The following is a 22,194-nucleotide window of genomic DNA, read 5'->3' as shown; positions in this document are numbered from 1 at the left end:
TGTGATAGCAAGAAAATTGAAGTGCTGGATTTACTATATGAGATGATGTTTATGAGAAATATGCACACAAATATAAAGAATAAATAAGAAATATTGTCAATTATGACCTAATAGTTTTTTACTCCTCCCTAATAGTACCTATCCTTTTTGCTCTGTTGTGACTCAATTCTTTGATCGAATTGAAAGTGAGAGTGTTACACATATGGATACATGCATAAATCTATTATTCGATTTTCTATCCTTTTATTTTCCTTATAATTGTATTCCTTTCTTACCTCTCCTCCTCAGTCCTCACCCATCATTTACACTCACCAAATGCAGCATATACGTCCAAAAGTACTCGCGGACCCTCTCTTTCATAGCCTAGGAGTACACATCAATGAGCTTAAGTAAGCCTTTTTGACTAATACACTTTGTTGATGCAACAAACTCTTTCTATTCCACGAGCAGAACACCAGAGATGCACAGCACGTGGACCTTGTCTAACGAACGATGACTTTCGATTCTTAATTTTCATAGGTTTCTCTTTTTGTGGGAGAGAAAAAAAGAGAAGGATCTCAAGTACAGAGGGAAATTCTCTAAAAAATTAGCCATGTATAAAAAAGGATAATCTTGAAAAAAAATGTAAAGTAAAATAACATGAAACAATTATGACACAACCAAATTATAAGAAAATAAAAGAAGAAGATACCTTTGCCATGTATCTTAGTACGTACACTATATGAGTTGAAATATAGACCAAAACCTATTTTGGTACTCCTTTTAATAACCTGTCAAACGGTTAGAAGAAGAGGAGGTGTATGAAAGGATGGTCTTTTCATCTCCCATTTATTTGATTTAAATGTGTTTTAATTCTAGTAGATGTCTCAAACAGAACGTGTTTCCTCACTAACTGCTCCATTAGAAATTTTCAGTTTTATTTCTTCATTAATTGATTAATGCATTTAGAAATAAGATAAATTAAAAAACAAACATAAAAAGTCCATAAAAAAAGAGAGAAAATAGATAAATAGGAATGGAGGTCATAGAGAGGTGCCACATCACCTCCTCTATGATCCTCCTTTATATATATATATGATTCCGTGCCCGGTCAAATGTTGCCACATAAAATGAGACGGAGGGAGTATAATTTAGTGACATATTACTGGACATGTCTTGTTCACAAGTTCATAATTATTTTTTAAAAACCATATATAGCAACATTATTATGAGATAGTTTTTTAAAATATATTATTTAGTAAGAAGGAAATTTGATTTGCGAATAAATAAATATTACATTAAGAGATATCAGTGATTTGATATTTTATAAAATAATATTATAAAAAATTCAGAGCAAAAATCAAGATATGTGTACCATAAACTTGTAGCGAAATATATTGAATTTGCTACCTACTCGAACTTGCCCTGAAGCAACTTCATCTCTCCTAAAAATGGAGTGCAATATCACAAATTAAATGTCATTTTTTGTGTGTTGATATAAATGTGAGAAAAAGATCAATCACCTTTTGTTTTTCTTTTCTGGTTCTTTTTGGTTGATTGCTGAGTTCTTTTTAATATGAGGAGAAGATTGATTTTAAAAGGAGCTTCTTTTCAAATTATGAATTATCTTAATATAATTCTCTTTTCGGAAGAAAAGGCAACAAATTGGGTCAAATAGGATCGGGCAAAACGAATTGGGTCATATAAAGTTAGAAAATGTGCTCGTAACTTTATTATTTGAACAAGTAATCTCGCAAACGCCACATTTTGAGTTGATAATAAACACACATGTGACCATCTTGTAGATGCACGTACTAAAACAATATAATATTTAAATGATCCACATGATGGGTGAATGCGCCCACATATATCACCCTGTATACCACGTTCCAGAAATGCTAGATCCAATTCTCACTTTGATTGTTGATGGTCTAGTAATCAACTTGCCTTGAAAATGATGTTGCATTATTTATTTGTTTTTGTAGTTTTCTCTACGATTTCTCTTTATTTTGTATTATATAAATTTTAATTTGATTTCGTATGTTTATAATTATTAGTTCAAAATAATAATTTATGACTTTATTAGAAGTCAACTAACTATACTAACCAAATGTTTTCCTCTATAAAATCAATTATACATCTGAGCAAATATATATTGACATTTTATCGTATTTTATAATCGTGCGAAGCACAAACAAATTCACTAGCTTATCTATGTAGTATTCCCTCTGTCTCTAATTACTTGTCTATTTTGACAAATTAAGAAAGGACAATTTTTTTTTACCTATTATACCCTCAATTAATTACTTTGAAACAGGTAGAACTTCTTGAAAATCTTAAATTTTTAATTCATCTACTTCATAATTAATAGGGGTAAAATGGTAAACCCACTATATCAGTTATTATTTTCTTAATAGGTGTATCAATTCAAAAATAAACATTTAACTAGGGACAACGGGATTATAAAAGAAAAGTAATGTTATATTTGTGTGAACCCGTGACCAACAGAAGTTAATGAATTCATAAGAAGCAATGTGAGCTTATTTTGTCTTGTCCGTTCACCCTTCTGTTTCCCTGGCTATAAATTGCACATGCCCTTTGGAACAAGTGCAACCATCAAAACTCGGATATGATTTTATATTAATTTTGGTCAAACTTCTTGAGTTTCACGCATCCAAAACACTTTCAAACTGTCTTGATCATCTCGAGAATTAAATCACTCATCTCCGCATGTCATATTACGTTCATTTCAATTTATATGATACTTGGATTTATCTAATTACATTTTTTATTTTTTTATTTAATTAGAATTCGACTATATTCAATTCACGTAAATGAAAAGCCCAATCAAAGAAAAACGCTTTTTACCAAAAAAATATAATTATGAACATTCCCCCAAATCTACCTAACCGGGTAAAAGTGGTGTGCCTCAATCTATACCTTGAGAAAAGTGTTCCCTAATCACGTGCTATGTCTCATCCTAACTCGGATGACTTCCAATCCGAAGGTTGCAAACTCGAGTCACCAAGGGAGCAAAAGGGGTGAGAGCTTCTAGGGAGGGTAAAAAAAAAAGTCTCATCCTAAAACTTCATCCGTCTCATCCTAATACTTCATCCGTCTCATTTTATATGTCATCTATTTCTATAAATAGCTGGACCACAATACTTGTCAGTTTATAAAATTTATGCAAAAATTACCATATTTTGTCTATCATACCCTTAATAGAATAATTAATTAATCTTGTCATTTATTAATAAAGTTGAGTTAAGAAAATATTAAATAAGGGTAGAAGAGTAAAGTTATAACATTTCTTAATGCAAGTGCAAAGTAAAAATATGACATATAAAATGAGACGGAGGGAGTAGTAATATTGACTCTCTCTCTCACTTAAAGCAAGGACAAAATTTGATTAGGAAAGCACTGCAAATTTTTATTTTTGTACATAAAAGATCCTTATTAAAAATGTAACAAATTTTAAAACGTTATTTTCTTTTATTTAATTTGATTAAAAATCTACAAACCTAATCAATTCGGATCTAGGCCAAGTAGAAACACTTAAAATAGTAAAATAGTACTTCATATCAAGAAATTTTGCCTTCTGTTGAGCGATTTTTTTTTTTGCCTACATCTCAGTATAAATGTTACTGTTAAAATGTATGTATGACTTTAGAATATTATTATTTAAAAATATTTCAGCACAGAACAGAATTTGGCTTTAGCCCCCCGAATATCATAAGATTGATTTGGATTGCTTAGGGTAATTAAATCTTAATGAGTGAAAATGCGATTTAACACCAACTGATTATCAATATAAAGACAAAAATATCCCTCAAATTCTCTTAATCATTTTATTTATTTTCTTAATTTTATGTTTTATATTTTTACTATTAAATTTATTTAAATAAATTAGCTTATAAATGTTAAATAACTCACATTTCAAATATTGTATTAATTTATATTGGATTTATTTAACAACAAACAACTCTTTCTATTTTACTATTTTTACCGTCTTTTTGGTTCTAAATGTAGATGGTCTATCCTTTTTGAATTGAAAATTAACCTTTTGTGAGTGATCAATTTATTAAGATGAAAATTATTTACCCTCAAACAATTCAAGTGAAATAATAACAAACTTGAAAACAATATTGTTCTTCTTCTAGCTCATTAGAAGGTCATTAAAAATAATATTATCCGACAACTATCTACTTTGATCCAATTAAAAATAAGAAACTGCAAAATAATTTAAGGATATAATTAAACAGAAAAAATTTATAAAATTTTAATCCAAATACAAAATGAGCTGATAAGGAATGAACCAAACACTTAAAATAAAATAATCTATAAATAAACCTCCAAGATATGCCCCGTCACCATCTAATAAAAGATATTTTCTTCTCTGTTTTGTTGTACTATAATAATCTTTTTGGGTCCTCAATTTATCTCCAACCCACCTCTATTTTACTCTTCATTCTCTATATTTGGAGAGTAAAATAGAGAAGGGACACTCCAGCATACCTCCATATCACTCTCTATTCTTCATATTTAGAGAGGTGAATAGTAGTTCTCCAAATTTGGAGAACTACTATTCACACTCTCTATTTTACTTTTTGAATATTTCATTATTATTTCTATTACTTTCTAATTAACATATTATCTTACATATAATGTAGTTAATTAAATATCTAATATTCATAATTCTTTTTAAATGTAATATAATATTTTTTAAAATATATTATTTAATATATACTATTTCCATCCCGAATTAATATTATTTTAATTTTTTCTAATTTTCGTGAATAATATAATTTGATTTTATTATTAATTTTCACTATAAAGAATACACAAAATTAAAATGATAAGATGAAAATTTTAATTTAAAAATACAATTCATAATATGATAATTTAAATACAAGATAACAATACAATACGTAACATAATAATTTAAATACAAGATAAAATACAATACATAACGTAATAATTAATTCACGATGAAACAAGAATCATGCCGAAAATATGTTGAACGTGCATTCAGAGTTTTATGCAATCACGTTTTGCAATTATTGCAGGACCCTCATGTTTTTGGAGAAGGAAAGTGCTACATAATATAATGACTACATGTATTATATTATACTGCACAACATGATAATTGAGGATGAATGTGATCTTAATGCACCAATTCAAGATGTCGTAGAGGCTCTAACTCAAACATGTCTTCACCCACGTCCACGATCATGACCACGATCACGGTCACATCAATTATTTTGTCTTGATTCTGACTTATTATGTGCTGCTACATCATTCGCTTCAGGAAATATAGCAGACCCAGTGGGACGGACTTCATGATTTCTCATTAATAAAGTATTATTCTGCTCAGCCACAAGTAGGCATATAATTAATTCAGACTATTTATTAAACTCATTTTCACGATATTGTTATTGTAACAACACATTTGAAGCATGAAAAGTAGAAAAAAATTTCTCAAGTCATAAATAACAGAATTATACTCAGTTATAGTTTTAAAATCTTGAAATCGAAGGTGGATTCACTCATATCGAGCTTTTACTAATATTGTAAGCTTTAGGTCATCATATCGATCCTTTAAATTAATCCATAATTCCAACGGATCTTTCAAAGTTAAATATTTAGTTTTAATTCTTCATGGAGATGATGACAAAGAAAAATCATAGCTTTCGCTTTATCTTGATTTGATGTTTTATTTCCTTGTTTAATAGTATCTCCAAGACCTTTAGCGTCAAGGTGGATTTCAACATCAAGAACCCATGACAGGTAATTTCTTTCGGTAATATCAAGTGCCACAAATTCAAGCTTTGATGAATTTAACATGATGAAAACTAAAGAAAAAGAATGAATCAGAAATGATAAAGATAACTAGCACTAAATTTCCGAAGCAAATAGATTTATGTAGATCCTTAAGATATACTCATATAAAACAAGTTGGTTATCAATTAATGTAACCACCAAAACAATGATGATAGTAAAATTTTGATTAAATAATAGTCCTATTGCAAGGTACATAAACTTAGTCATATAAATAAAAATTTAAGTAATATCATATGATGTTCAAGAAATATACTATAGTGACATTATTATTACTATTTATATATTATTTAAATATAAGAATAGCTATAAGAGAATTGTATACATACTAAAACTACTATAACTCATAGAATAATAATAGAGTTAGATATATTAAATAAGGATTATCAAGTTAACTAACTAGAAATTAAATAGATAAGTAAAAACTAAGATATATAAGACATGCATTCATTATACCTGAAATAGAATTTGGAGCTCTGTGTTGATAACGTGTTATAAAATAAGTATTAATGCTAAGATAACAAGAAGGATGGATAAGAAATAGTATGTGTGGTATTTTGCTTTTCACTTACTTTTGTTTTTTCTCTTTGTTACAAGAAAAGGGGCATGTATAGTTGTATATATTGAGCACCAAGTGTGATACATGAATATCTTCTTGCCATGTATACACTTTGGCACCAAGTATATCATATGATTAACTAGCATTTACCACTTAACATATCGGGTGTATAATTAACTTTCAACACATGAAATATTATTGTGGACATCATTTTACAACAATAAGTGAATAATTAGTACTCTCTTCTTTCACTTTTATTTGTTCACTAGTTCAAATGCCTGACTGGAGGTATATATAACAAATAAACTTAATATTAGATTAACAAATTAAATTTGATTATATTTATGTATATATGAATCACATGTATGTCACAAAATTACCTACATTAAATTGAATATATATATATACACTTATTGTGTATATTAATATAGTTTTTTTTAAAAAAATATAACTGTATAAAAAATAAACTACATGTATATAACAAAATTGTCTATATTTAATTGAATGTATACATATATTTTTACAATATGTATGTACATCTAAAATTGATTTAATGAATGTGCTATGTCTCTACATTCTTGTCATTTGTTTTGTATACATAAATGAAGATAATTGTATTGGACTCGATTATTCACAATATTTATATCTAAAAAGTTTCTCTAGTTATACATAATACATATAAATGAATGTATAGCTATTACAATGTATACAACTGATTGAATTTTGCATACATGTCTTGTATACATCTGCTCATTAATTTTAGAGTTGTGTACATAGTTAATTTTAGATTGGTATACAAGATATTCTTTGGATTGTATGCATAATCAATTTTAGATTGATATGTACATATAATTAATTTAAGATTTGTATACAAATTCTTTCTACCTGTGGAGTCTGATGTATATATCATGTGTATAAAATGAACTTGCTGCAACATTTTCAGCTTCAACAAAGTATTATGTACATTATCATATGCATCCAAATAAAAAAGACTTCACAATGTGTGCAAATTAAACAACAACAAAACTAAATGCAAATTGTGTGCAACAAATCTGCAGGTGTATATGTAATATGTATACAAATATAGATTTTAGTAAAACTTAACAAATCAGTATGTGTATGCATTAGGTGTAACAACTCAAATTGCATATTATTATTATCGTTATCATCATACATTAATATCACACTTTTTATGAATGTATTTACCTGTCGAGTTGTAGTTTTAAAATTTTGAATTTGAAGTGTGAGTTGAATTTAATAAATTTCCTTGTATTATTGTACACTCTAATTTCCTTGAATTAATGACACTCTAATTAGTATACTCCTAAATTCAAGGAGTGGACTAAAAATAAAATACTCTCTTTATCCAACAATAGTTGTTCACTATTGATTTGACATACACCTTAAGTCCTTTCTTGGTGATATTAGGGTTTTGAGATCGGTCGACATCGAACAGGTTTTCAACCCGAAAAGCTCCATAGAGCAGTCGTATGCAGATAATACAAACATTATATAATAGGAGTAATATTACTACACAACTCTTTGAATATTTTAAATTTAATGCAAGGATAAAATAGACACAAAAAGGTAAATTATTTCTTGATTTTTCAAACTAGACAACTATTGTTGGATAACTATCTTTTAGTATAGTGGACAAACAAAAATGGATGGAGTGAGTACTATTTGAGCCTTTTTTCATTAATCAATATAGTTGAATTGTTTAAAATTTAAGATAAATATTTACATTTGTTTCCATATTTACATTTCCCTAGTAGACAAGTCACGTGCTACAACATTTGAGTAAATATGAATATTTTACTTTTTAGAAGACAATTTGGCTCATTTGGCGTGAAAAAAAAGTCATTGCATATTAAAGTACTGAATAATTCCCTTGAGTTGTGCTTCGTTTGTATCTGTAATTATTGCACACTCTAATATCAAGGAGTGGACTAAAAACAAAATAAACTATTTTTTTCGACAAATAAAAATGAATGGGGGAGAACTATAATCAAATAAGTACCTTTCAAATAAATACAAATATATTTTTTTATTTTATACGATATGATGTAGTTTGATTTAATGTAAAATTTAAAAATAAAAATAATTATAATTTAAAATAAATAATAAATATTTGTATGACTATATATTATTTCATTATAAATAAAATAAAAAATTTAAAATTAAACTAAAAATATATTATATCTTAGGACATACTAAAAAAAAAGATCATATAAATGAAGAGACAGTTAAAAATAAATCTGTCGGTGCACTTTGAAAAACGGTGAGATTATTTTATTTAGTTGTACTCGTATAAAAAAGGGAAGAATTTAATGATGCATGTGATATCACTAGAACATTTATTGCATCATTAAAATCTAATGAACCTGTTTAGCCTTACACAAACTAATAGTTCAGGGAAACCAAAGAAAATAGTCTAGAGGGAGGATGTTAAGAGCAAGAATTTTATAAATAAACGACATTTCGCATCTGTTCTTTTAACTCTTGATTGTTGCACCTTATGTTGGTTCTGTTTAGTCATAAGTGACGTATCAACCACATAAAAGGGATCAAGCAAAGTCTCTATATTTTGGCTTTGTGCAAGTAAACCGTCCAGTTCCCTTAGGGATCTAAGGAGTGAAATGGTGACGGTTATTGCATAAGTTTTGACTACAAAAGAAAATAATTATAGGATGGATATATAAATAGTGAAATATATCCATTGATATCTTAAGTTGAGAAATTTTCTCAGTAACTCAATACCCAATTACTTCTTTAAGAATGAAAGCAGATGACTGTCAAAATTGAGAATTTTCAACATTAAAGCTAAATTTTGAAAACGGAAGTTTAAAATTTAGTAGTAGTACCAGTTGGGATTGTTGAAGAAGATTTGCCATTGCACCAGCGAGTGTGTAGTAGGGATAGTCGATGGTTAAGAGGAGTTTTCCTTAGAGATTAAAAAGGAAGAGTAAAAGAGTTGTCTAAAAATGTTATTCCCTCTATTTTAATTTGACACAGTTTTAAAGAGTAAAAAAGCATTTTGAATCATATATATGAAATATCTTGTTGATGATCTTAAGCACATCACGTGGAAAATTGATAGTATTACAGAAAAGGAGATTTTTTTTTTAAAACTAAATAATTGAAATGGAGAGAGTAATAAAATCTCTTATTAACATGATTCCAATTCATATTGTGATATTGAATTCTACCTACATATCAATGTCCACAAAACAAACAAAGTTATGAATCGTAAATACCAATCATGAGCCATGTGAGCTCTAAATTACTTGAGAAAGGAAAATACTCTAGGATAAATAGTGTACAACTCATCTGAGATGATCAATTAGGTTATCAGATGTCTACAACTTAGATTGCAAGTTCACTGAGATTAACAAAAGTTAATTTTATCAGAATATTAGTTGAATTGTTTTTACACAAACATAGGTGAGTAGATTTGAACAAAAGACCACCTCGAGTTTCATGCATGTAGAATTGATTTGTACCGCCTCTTTTGCAGAATAATACCAAATGTATAATAGAGGCATGATAAATAAAGATATCAATCAAGAAGAGAATTTTTAATATATACCTCAATTTGTTTGTTGTTGAACGAGTATTGTTCATTCAATGCTCATGAGCACATTGATAGAACTGGCCACTGGACGTAGAAATTGGAGCATATCCAAGAGACCAGCAAGATACCAGATTTCCTTTCATTGTCATCTTTCTCTCAATAGTCAAGAAAATAAAGTAGTGGATGATGTAGAAATATCATTCCAGACCTAAACTATGATTTTCGTGCAGCAGAACATCAATTAGGAGATAAGAGTACATGAATATAACCAGTTAAGTGTTAAATTTCTATCACATCAACGTACGGTGCATATCCTATCTGACAGAGAAAGGACTAACTTGACCTCTTTGTTACCTTTATTTATTAAAGAACCATCTAGATCGTATCTCATTAAACAAATAGATGAATGTGAACAGAGCAAATCTGGAAAAAAATTAAAGAACATGAACAGAACAACAACACTCAATTTTTATAATTTAGCAGTTTGACATGGAGTGTGTGCCTTTTTGAGCCACAAGGTAATAGGTCGTAAACTGAAACAAAATGAGTGTCTAGTTTAGTTTACCCCATTCAGATTGCAGAAAAATGAATGTATACTTTTCTTGAATAGGAATAGCATACATGATATACTGGTATCAAGAATCAGAATAACATGAAGAGCAAACACTTTCATCATCATGGTCATTCAAGGTTTTCTCCAGGGAGTTTGTGAAGTGATACTAAGATTTGTCAAAGCCGGTGCAATGTGAATCCTACAAGTTTTTAATCAAGTGTCGATATGTTCTTTAGACACATAACACAAATATATTACAATTGAATACATCAAAATTCTCATGAACATTATAACTTTCATGAAAAAAAAAAAAAAAAACTAATCAATTGCTAAGAAAAATGTCAAATCTTCTTATTTTGAATTGCGATTTACTTTTACAGTTATTTTATAAGCATATTTTTATGCCAAATACTTCTCATGATTGGAGATTAAGAAAAAAATGTTATAAAAGTATTTTTCTCTTTTTTGCAACTGATACAATCCAATCAGAATCTATGTTGCACGGACTCTTCAAAAATGTCACCATGTGCGTATCAAATTCATCAAAAGTAGTGTATTTTTAGAGATTATGACACGGGTGCGGCATCAAAAGTGAAGAGTCCGCGCAGCAGCTAAGACCAAAACTTTTGTTAAGTTAACAAACAAAACAACAAAGTATTTTTTATAGAGATTTCAATAAAATCTGTAGTAAGTTGTTTTTTCGCCCAACTCTATCTTTATGACCTTGAAAGAATACACTTAAAATAACTACTATAGTAAGTTGCATATTACCTGACTTAATTCAGCTTTTGTCTTCCTCAAACCATCTACTTAAGTTAGATGTGCTTAACAGAAAAGAAGCATTTGCAACAACACAAAGATAGCTAACTTCTCAAACTAATACATTAATCTACTTCAACTGATTGTTTTAATAAACTATAAGTTGACATCAATTCTAAAGCAGGAAAAAATATATTTAATCGATCACCCAAAGCAATGAATCTGCAAGTGTGAAACGGATGGAAGTAAATAAGAAGAACAATTAATTGATCTTACTTCAGAGTTGCCTCAGCACTTTCAACAGTAACTTGGTAGTCAGTGGCATCACAGTTCAATGTTAATACTTTGTATCCAACTCTAGATAAGGATATATTAGCTGCCACGACATGATCGATGACCCTAGAAGCATAATAACAAAGAGAAAGAAAAATTGGCAAAACAAAATTAAGAGATATATTCAAAACTCAAGATGCATGTATTGACAGTATTGTTGCACTTGACCATAACCATGACCAACGGTGACGATATGATGGTGAATAGAGAAGGATGGATAGGTTGAATGGAGGTCGGGAAAAGGGTTAAGGGGAAGTAAAAGGGGTGGATTTAAGACACATATTAGAAATGCGGCAAATGATAGTGCTACTTAGTTTGATCAGATATTAATTACTCTTAAAGAGTTTTAGTAAGTCAATAAGTCCATATATATATGAAATGGTAAGCTCATGATCATGACCTAATTGTTAATAGAGGACAAATCTAGACCATTTTGCGTAGTTCTAAGGCAAAGTAGGTCAATTTTGCAATATACAAGAAAGTAATGTTCATTAAAGGAAAAAAGAAGTGGACAAACCTTCATCAAATAATGCCAAAGACTTCTCCTCGTGCCACTGTTCTTGAGGCAAAAGCTCAATTGTTACTATATCACCATCAAAAGCCATATTCATGTTTGCACGTCCAAACATAATTAGATCTCATCATCAATGCTTTCACTTTTAAACTAAGCTTTGAATGGAGACGTGAGGTCACAATTCTCTCCATCTGTATAGTTACGTTGATTAAGCAAAAATTTGTGAGAATTTCCTCTATTTATTCATGTTGAAATGAATAGAAGTGTAGATAGTTTAATTACCTAGTATTTGATCTATTCAAATAGAAGAAGGTTATTTCAACCACCAAATTTCTACTTGGATTTGTACCCCCATATCATGAAATTAAGATCATGAAGTATCCGACCTCTATATACACATCGATTTCGAACACCCTCACCCAAATCCGACCAACTTATAAGGTTGAAAGCAAAAGATTTCTGCCCTAATGTATCTTGCAGACTACAGCGAAAACTTTGCATTTCTTTGAAGTTTAAAGTACAGAGTAAACAACACAAAATCATGTAGTACAGATATAAGCTACCAACATTATCAAGTTAAAATCTTGATTAGAAAAGAAAATGACTTCTCAGAGTTTCTTTAACAAGAAACTTACACATTTCACAATGCTCAACCTCCTATCTTCAGCACCAATTTCTTGCTGATACATGACTCCGGCTTGGAATGTCTCACATGCATTCTCAAAAAGCAAAATTTGAAACTAAAACAGTCCTACATGCATGACTATATAGGACTAAAACCATTCACCAAATAATTGAAATTTGAAAGAATACTTTTTCTGAAATAGAAACATAATTCATTTACTGCAGATTCTAGGTATTTCCTGCAAGTAACAATGCTACACAAGCAACTATAGGAATTAAGAAAAACATATTTTCTTAAAAATCCAAAATACTTCAAGTAAATCTCATACATGTGATTAGTTTTCCTTGGTAAGGTCAGATGTCAAGATCTCAAACTTCCTTCGACATTAATATGGTCAATTTTTATCAACCTCTACATGTCTCTTTCATTTTTACAATTTAGAGGCAAGTTTTATCCACTCTGTTAGTATCCTCTTTTTATCATGTTCTTATATCAGTCAGTGATTTTGTGACACATAGATGCAATTCTAAGCCAATAGGTAGAACATAAAAATTACAAATATTAGCCTTCGTGTACCTTCCCTCTCGATCAACTTACCAAAATAAATAACAAAAAGGTTGTGGATTCAAGTTGTTAAGAAATTTTCAGGTTTACTCCGGATATGTATCAAGCCATTGACGATAACGTGATCCTTTCATTCTCAATTCGCTGTGAATAAGGCAGAGATCAAGGATCCACCAGCCAGCCTTCTGTAAGAATTATTATTAATTATTTCTTACTTATGGCCCAAGTTTACTTGTAATCCAATTAATACCATAAATACTCCCTCCGTCCACAATTATTTGGCAGGTATACTAAAAATAGATGTCCAAGATTAATTGTCAATTTAAACAATTAATTACTTTTTTCCAATTCTGCCCTTAATGATAGTGTAGTTCAATTGAAAAGTTATGTAGACTTTTGGTATTCTTGGTATAATAGGGTGATATTAGTCAAATTATATCTTCTATTAAATTTTCCTTGAGGGGTGTGCATGACCTTACCCTGACAAACAATTGTGGACGGAGGGAGTAATATTTAATAAGGAATAGATCTCGTCCGTACATCGGTTACTTGATGGACGTACCAGATTAAGTCATAATCTCTATAAATTGGTCCTCCCTCCACCCATTAGGGTTACCACATATTCTCTACAATAATTTCATCGATGACGGTTGTGGTAACATAAAGTTAGAGCAAGGAGGTAGAAACCAATTTACGACTAACGCCTCCGCTTCTCTCTGTGATGATATCTTCCGCATCAGGTATGTGCCCCTAACAATCTCTATGTAAGATTATCGTGTTCAAAATCCTGAAAGTATTTATTCTTACATGTGGTATCAGAGTCTGGATTGTTTGAACGGATAATCTTCGTATATCTTCTGCAACTAATTCAAATAAGAAAAAAAATAAAATAATAATAATATATATATATCACGGGCATCAGCCGACTATTTGTTATTGCGTCTAAACATCATATTAGATGTGACTGCGTAATATAATATGTCAATTAAAGTTTTTTTATTAAAAAATAAATAAAAATTAACACTACTTTAACCGTGTTTAACTAAAGTTGAGCAGTTTGTATGCCTTAATTTCTTTTTAGTCAATCAGTTTGGTTTGACTAATTTAAATACTATTGAATATTCTATATATTAGATATATTTGGTCAAAGTTCATGTACAATGCCATCTTGATCGTTTAATGAATATATTGTGGCTACCATCTATAGTTTGACAAATTAAAATTATGTTTAAACTTATTGTTAAATTCAATTGTAGTAGCGTAATTTTGTGCTTGACTATTTAAAGCGTTTGGACTCTTATTTTAATCTTTCTATAATGTAATAATTATGTTTTGTTTTAGATTGTGCAATAAATTAAAGTGATCGTTATACTGAGCAATAAATAATATGTGTACTTAGTGCACTATAGTTTGTTAGTCACCAAAGTGGTCAAACTACAGAAATTAATGTTTACATATATAATATTTATGATCACTTGACATATGTGGATTAGTACAATTCATTATTTATTGGCATATTCAGTATTCCAGGAAAGACTGGGTCTGATTTTTCAACCTGATGCATGTATTATGTTTCTATAGTTTGTTAGTCACCAAAGTGGCCAAACTAAAATGTATAAAATTATTCACATGTACAAAATTTTATGATATTATGTGTGCTTTGTATTTATATAGTTTGTTAGTCACCAAAGTGGCCAAACTAAAGAAATTAACGTATACACATAACATGTTTATGATCACTTGATGCATGCATTATGTTTCTATAGTTTGTTAGTCACCAAAGTGGCCAAACTAGAGAAATTAACGTCTACACTTATCATGTTTATGATCATTTGATGCATGTATTATGTTTCTATAGTTTGTTAGTCACCAAAGTGGCCAAACTAGAGAAATTAACGTCTACACTTATCATGTTTATGATCATTTGATGCATATATTATGTTTCTATAGTTTGCTAGTCACCAAATTGGCCAAACTAAAATGTTTAAAATTATTCACATGCACAAAATTTTATGAGATTATGTATGCATTCGTATTCATATAGCTTGTTAGTCACCAAAGTGGCCAAACTAGTATGGTTAAGAAAAAAAATGCATTCATAAAATTGTCATTTGTCTATGAAGATTAGTTAAATGCCTATATTGAAAAATAAATAGATAAATTGACGTTCACTATTGCTAGAACTTAAGAATTTGCCCAAAGGTGAATCTATCATTCTACTAATAGTGAAAATTATGAGGTAAATTAATATCTTTTAATCAAACATATATTGTATATCCAAAGATGTCGTATATGTTTGATTAAAAAATATTCAATTACCTATTAAAGATAAAATTGGCATTTAAATTATGATAATGTGTCGTAATATCTACCCAAATGAGAATTACGATATATTTTTATCGCTTTACTAAATTCACATTATTTTCTGGTTTGTGAGCATGTATATCTATTTTGCAGTTATTCCTCTTCATTCGCATGCTTTGTCTGTTACTGTGTTCAATGGATTGAACTTCTCTGAATGGCATGAACAAGTCCAGTTTCACTTAGGTGTGCTGGATCTTGACTTGGCTCTACTGAATGACAAATCTACTGCCATTACTAATAAGAGCAGTGAGGATGAGAAGTTCTTTCATAAATCATGGGAACGCTCTAACAGATTAAGCCTTATGTTCATGCGAATGATTGTTGCTAACAACATTAAGAGTACTATTCAACAAATAGAAAGTGTCAGGGAATACCTGAAGTTTGTGGAAGAATGTTTTCGTTCTACACTAATGGCTGAACTCACGACCATGAAGTTTGATGGGTCTCGTAGTATGCAAAATCATATCATTGAGATGACTAACATTGCAGCAAGACTTCGGACTTTGGGGATGAAAGTGGATGACACCTTCTTGGTTCAGTTTATTCTGAACTCATTTCCTCTTGAGTATGGACCATTCCAAATTAACTATAACACAATTAAGGATAAGTGGGATGTTAGTGAATTGTCGAGTATGCTTACTCAAGAGGAGTCAAGACTTAAGAAATAGGGAAGTCATTTCATTAACCTCATGGGTCAAGGAGATGGTAAAGGACTTAAAGTAAAGGCCAACAAGTTTAAGAAAAAGAAAGCACCTGCTAAAGTTCCACATGATGCTCATAAGGAACTCAAGGTTGATGTGTGTCGTTTCTGTAAAAAAGAAGGACACTATCAGAAAGATTGTCTGAAACGTAAAGCTTGGTTTGAAAAGAAAGGTACATTTAGTGCTTTTGTATGTTTCAAATGAAATTTAGTAGAAGTTCCTAATAATACTTGGTGGCTTGATTCTGGTGCAACTACTCATATATCCACTATGTTGTAGGGATTCACAACGATCCAAACTACAAATCCAAATAAGGATTACGTGTTCATGGGAAATCGCATGAACGCTCAAATTAAAGGCATAGGGACTTTTCGATTGATCTTGGAGACTGGACATCACCTTGATCTATTACAGACTCTTTATGTTCCTTCAGTTTCTAGGAATTTGATTTCCCTTTCAAGACTTGGGCTGTGTTTGGTATGAAGGAAAATGTTTTCCATGGAAAATGTTTTCCTAGAAAATGTTTTCCTGGAAAACAAGTTGATTTTTGACTTATTTTCTCATGTTTGGTTGGTGAGTAGAAAATATTTTCCGAAAAAGATTTTTAGTGTTTGATTTATGAATGATTTTTTTTTTTGAGAAATATCTTTTATTTTTACTAGGGTAGAAAATAATTTTTGAAATTGAAAATATTTTTTAAAAACATAACTTAAATTTTTTTGGGGGTGGGGTGGGGGGGGTGGTAGGGGGTGGGTTGAGGGTAGGGGTGAAAAATTGAATTTTTGAAGTTAAAAATATTTTTTAAAAACAAACTTAAATTTTTTGGGGGGGATGGGGCTGGTAGGGGTGGGTGGGGGGGTCGAGGGTTTGGGTGAAAAAATAAAATTTTGAAGTTGAAAATATTTTTTAAAAACAAACTTAATTTTTTTTGGGGGTGGTGAGGGGAGGGTGCTGGTAGGTGGTGCGTGGGGTGGGGTGAAAAAAATGAAATTTTAAAGTTGAAAATATTTTTTAAAAACAAACTTAAAAATTATTTTTTTTTGGGGTGGGGGGTGGGGGGCTGGGTAGGAGGTGGGTGGGGGGGTCAAGGGTAGGGTGAAAAAATGAAATTTTGAAGTTGAAAATATTTTTTAAAAACAAACTTAAAATTTTTTTTTGGGGGTGGGGTGGGGTGGGTGGGGGCTGGGTAGGAGGTGCGTGAGGGTGGGTAAAAAAAATGAATTTAAAAACAAGCTTTAAATTATTTTTTTTTTTGGGGGGGGGGGGGGGGGTTGGTTGGGGGGCTGGTGTGAGGGTAGGGACAAAATAAATTGATTTTTTCAACAATTTTTTTTTAATTGGAAGTTGGAAGAGAGTTTTGGAAAATGTTTTCCTTAAGTTTTGAAGGGAAGTCATTTTCCTTAAATTTGAGGAAAATGAGTTGATTTGGAAAACATTTTCCAAAACATTTAACCCAACCAAACATGAGAAAATTGGAAAACATTTTCCGGAAAATGTTTTCCTTCATACTAAACACACCCTTGATGTTTCTGGATTTGATTTTAAGTTTGGACATAGATGTTTCAATTTATATAAGAATACTATTTTTTATGGTTCTGGTGTTCTTATTGATGGTTTATATAGATTGAAACTCGATAATAATTTTTCTGAATCTCTGCTTACTATTCATCAAAATGTTGGAATTAAATGTAGTTCACTAAGTGAAAGTTCTGCTTATTTGTGACATAAACGTTTGGGTCATGTATCCAAAGAACGATTAAAAAGATCAATAAAGAATGAAATTCTTCTGAATTTGAATTTTGTTGATCTTGATATATGTTTGGATTGCATTAAAGGAAAGCAAACCAAACATATCAAGAAAGGTGCCACAAGGAGGACTCAACTTCTTGAAATTATACACAGTGATATTTGCGGACCCTTTGATGTTTCATCTTTTGGTGGAGAAAAATATTTTATCACCTTTATCGATGATTTTTCATGTTATGAATTTATCTATTTGTTGAAAGAAAAACCTCAAGCAGCGGACTCTCTCAAAGTGTACGTTAATGAGGTTGAAAGACAATTAGATAGAAAAGTGAAAATCATTAGGTCAGATAGAGGTGGTGAATCTTATGGAAAGTATAACGAATCCGAACAATGTCCAAATCCATTTGCAAAATTCCTTGAGAATGGTGAAGTTAGTGGGAGTGTTGAACGACAAAGTGTGGAAATTAATGAGGTAAGGGTAAATATTTCATTGCCCATGAATGTACCTACTTCCGCATCAATCACAAATGTTGTTCCTCTTGTTGAAGAATACTTTAACAATGTTGAACAACATTTGGGTGAAACACTTCAAAAAGGAACTAACTCGCAAGTATCTGACGCAAATGAACCACAAACAGTGCCATTAAGAAAATAGGCCATTTCAAATGATTTTGTGATTTATTTACAAGAGTGAGATTTTGACATCGAAATTAATAAAGATCCGGTTTCATTTTCACAGGCCATAAAAAGCACTGAGTCTAATAAATGGATTGATACTATAATGAAGAGTTAAAATCCATGGAATACAACAAAGTCTGGGATCATGTTCAATTACCAGAAAATTCTAAAAGAATCGGGTGTAGATCGGTCTTCAAGACCAAGCGCAATTCTAATGGTAAATATTGAATGATATAAAGCTAGACTTGTTGCCAAGGGATACACTAAAAAAGGAGACATTGATTATAAAGAGACCTTTTCACCGGTCTCAAAGAAAGACTCATTAAGAATTGTTTTGGCCTTGGTAGCTCATTATGATTTAGAGTTACATCAAATGGATGTGAAAACTATCTTTCTTAATGGAGACCTCGAGAAGGATGTTTATATGGACCAACCAGAGGGTTTCGAAATTAAAGAAAAAGATCAAATGGTGTGTAAGCTAAAGAAGTCAATATATTGACTCAAACAAGCCTCACGATAATGGTATATAAAGTTTAATGATACCATATTATCTTTTGGATTTAAGGAGATTACCGTTGATCGGTGTATATACCAAAAAATAACTGGGAGTAAGTTTATATTTTCAGTCCTATATGTTGATGACATTTTACTTGCTGCTAATGATTTAGGCATATTGCGTGAGATGAAAGACTTTCTCTCTATGAACTTTGAAATGAAAGATATGGATGAGACATCCTATGTGATAGGGATAGAAATATTTCGTGATAGATCACAAGAATTATTGGGACTGTCTCAAAAAGGTTATATCAAAAGAGTTCTAGAGAGATTTAACATGAACAATTAAGAATAGTTCCTATTAAAAAAAATGGGACAAATTTAATCTCATGCAATGCCCAAAGAATGATGTAGCACGAAACGAAATGAAATCAATTCCTTCATCTTCTATTGTTGGAAGTTTGATGTATGTTCAAACTTGCACAAGACCGGATATTAGTTTTGCGGTTGAAATGCTAGGAAGATATCAAAGTAATCCTGGAATGGATTAATGAAAGAGTTGCAAAGAAAGTTTGTGGCATGTTATAAAGCCACAATTCATGCATTATGGTTGCGGAACTTCATTTCAGGACTTGGGGTTGTCGACACCATTACCAAGCCGCTGAAAATTTATTGTGATAATGCTGCAACAATATTCTTCTCCAAGAACGATAAGCACTCCAAATGTGCCAAACATATGGAATTAAAATACTTTACTGTTAAGGAAGAAGTTCAGAAACAAAGAGTGTTACTTGAGAATATTAGAACTGATCTCATGATTGCAGATTTGTCAACAAAAGGCTTACAACCAAAGACATTTAAAGAACATGTTCAAAGAATGGGTCTTGGTTGTACTTATGATTGATACATTTATGATGTTTTACACTCTGAGCTCAAATTATGTGTTTATGATATACATTAATGAATTTCTTGTTTCTCATAATGGTGTATACATTATTGTCTTGAGATATTACAAGATAAGTCTCTATGAGACATTATTGTAGACCATAATGTTTTATGTTTTATAGCTTATGAACCTAGTATGATATGTTGCTAATGTAGTAGTATATGGAAGGAAGTATGTAGCTTAAAATTTATGATCAACCGCCATAACTCGCATTAGTAGTTTGTTATATTGTGGTATGTATGATGGACATTATAGAAGAGATTTATTGTATGCGCAACTAATGTTTATTAAATATTAATGTTATATGGTCATTGGGCCAAGTGGGAGAATGTAAGAATTATTATTAATTATTTCTTACTTCTGGCCCAAGTTTACTTGTAAACCAAGTAATACCATAAATAATATTTAATAAGGAATAGATCTAGTCCGTACATTGGTTACTTGATGGACGTATCAGATTAAGTCATAACCTCTATAAATTGGTCCTCCCTCCACCCATTAGGGTTACCACATATTCTCTACAATAATTCCATCGCTGACGGTTATGGTAACATAGTTAGGGCAAGGAGGTAGAAACCAATTTACGACTAACGCTTCCGCTTCTCTCTGTGATGATGTCTTCTGCATCAGATATGTGCCCCTAACAATCTCTATGTAAGATTATCGTGTTCAAGATCCTGAAAGTGTTTAATCTTACACCTTCTACTTGAGCCATAACCATATTATTCGAAATATTAATTTTGTAAATGTCTCTAATTCATTGCCTGTGAGGGCCATTTCCCTTCTTATCTTCAATAAAAAGTGTTTTACTTTATTGTCACTTTGAAAAACATCAAATTCACAAATACATGCCTACTGCTCACAATAAGCTTATAGTGGTTTAGACTTCAATGAGACATTACATAGGTTTAATCATTAATGCATTAGAAATAACATGTAGCAGACAATAACCAAAGGATTAGATTACTTAACTTATGCAATGTCGATATTTGAAGGGCAGCAATTTTGAATCATCCTTGTGACTCCAAACGTCGGAGTTGGACGACCACATAGTAATTAATCTCACAGTTGTGTTGTCACCGACAACTATGGCGCTAAAAAAGGTCGTTCTAAGTATTCTTTAAAAGCTGAAGATGGAGAATTGAAGGGCTGCTCTGTTTTAGCTTTGGAGAATAGTCGATGTTTCTACTTCTATGTTTTTGGAGAAGAAAGGATGTTTCTAGACAATTTGGAAAAGACAATTCTACCTTGGTCGTCCCTTTGATGGCATTTCTATATACTAGATTGGCATGGCCGTGCTAACATGTTCGATTTTGCAACATCTTTTTTTTTTTGCTACAAGTTTGAGGTGTATAATTGTAACCGCTTTAACCTATTTTTTTGGTCAATAAGAAACAATCCTCTCAATTCAAGATCAAAACAAGCAGCAGAGAAAAAGACTATATATGATGGGTTTCAAGTATAAATTGATGAATTGTATCAGGCTATTTGGTACCATAAAACATAATTCCAAAAAACATTTTTATAAACTCGAGTAATGATCTACTTTGAGAGAGAAGGGGTCAGCTATTTTGCTAGAATTCCAAAAAAATACAAAATTTTGTCATAATCAAGTATTGCAAGGCATAAACTACTTATTACTATTAGGCATTTGATTTGAAAATAAGATTAAGTTGTTTCCAGAATGCTTCTTTACCTGCAAATCATCAAATCTTTGACCACATTTTACATTAAAATAAGTAAATTACTGAGTAAAGACAACTCCATAAGTGCTCAACTATTTTACTATCATTATACCACCACCAGCTACCCATATGAAGGTTGTGGTAGTATGATGTACTACAACCTTTGCAAGGTCTTCCCAGTGCCTGGTGGACCATATATAGAGCAACACACCATGGGAAGAATTTAAAACAGAAATTAGCAAAATATGACAGAGAATAAGAGGTCGAGTAAGAGGAATTCA

At 30.7% G+C, this 22,194-nt stretch overlaps 2 protein-coding genes across 2 annotated transcripts in view; both read left to right on the top strand.

The window, feature by feature from the left end:
- The window catches only part of LOC125835507 (OVARIAN TUMOR DOMAIN-containing deubiquitinating enzyme 11-like), a 233,184-nt gene that overhangs the window by 189,939 nt on the left and 21,051 nt on the right, over positions 1 to 22,194 (top strand). The gene's annotated exons all lie outside the window — the stretch shown is intronic.
- Positions 15,737 to 16,330, top strand: LOC125835516 (uncharacterized). The gene has a single exon (XM_049514648.1). The coding sequence runs from the start codon at positions 15,737 to 15,739 to the stop codon at positions 16,328 to 16,330; it is 594 nt and encodes a 197-aa protein (XP_049370605.1).

The sequence above is a fragment of the Solanum verrucosum genome, unplaced genomic scaffold, assembly GCF_900185275.1.
Source record: "Solanum verrucosum unplaced genomic scaffold, falcon-dt-bn FXZP01000040.1, whole genome shotgun sequence".
NCBI classification, from domain to species: domain Eukaryota; kingdom Viridiplantae; phylum Streptophyta; class Magnoliopsida; order Solanales; family Solanaceae; genus Solanum; species Solanum verrucosum.
The sequence above is the reverse complement of the archived record's forward strand: the minus strand, read 5'-3'. Positions and strand labels throughout refer to the sequence as shown.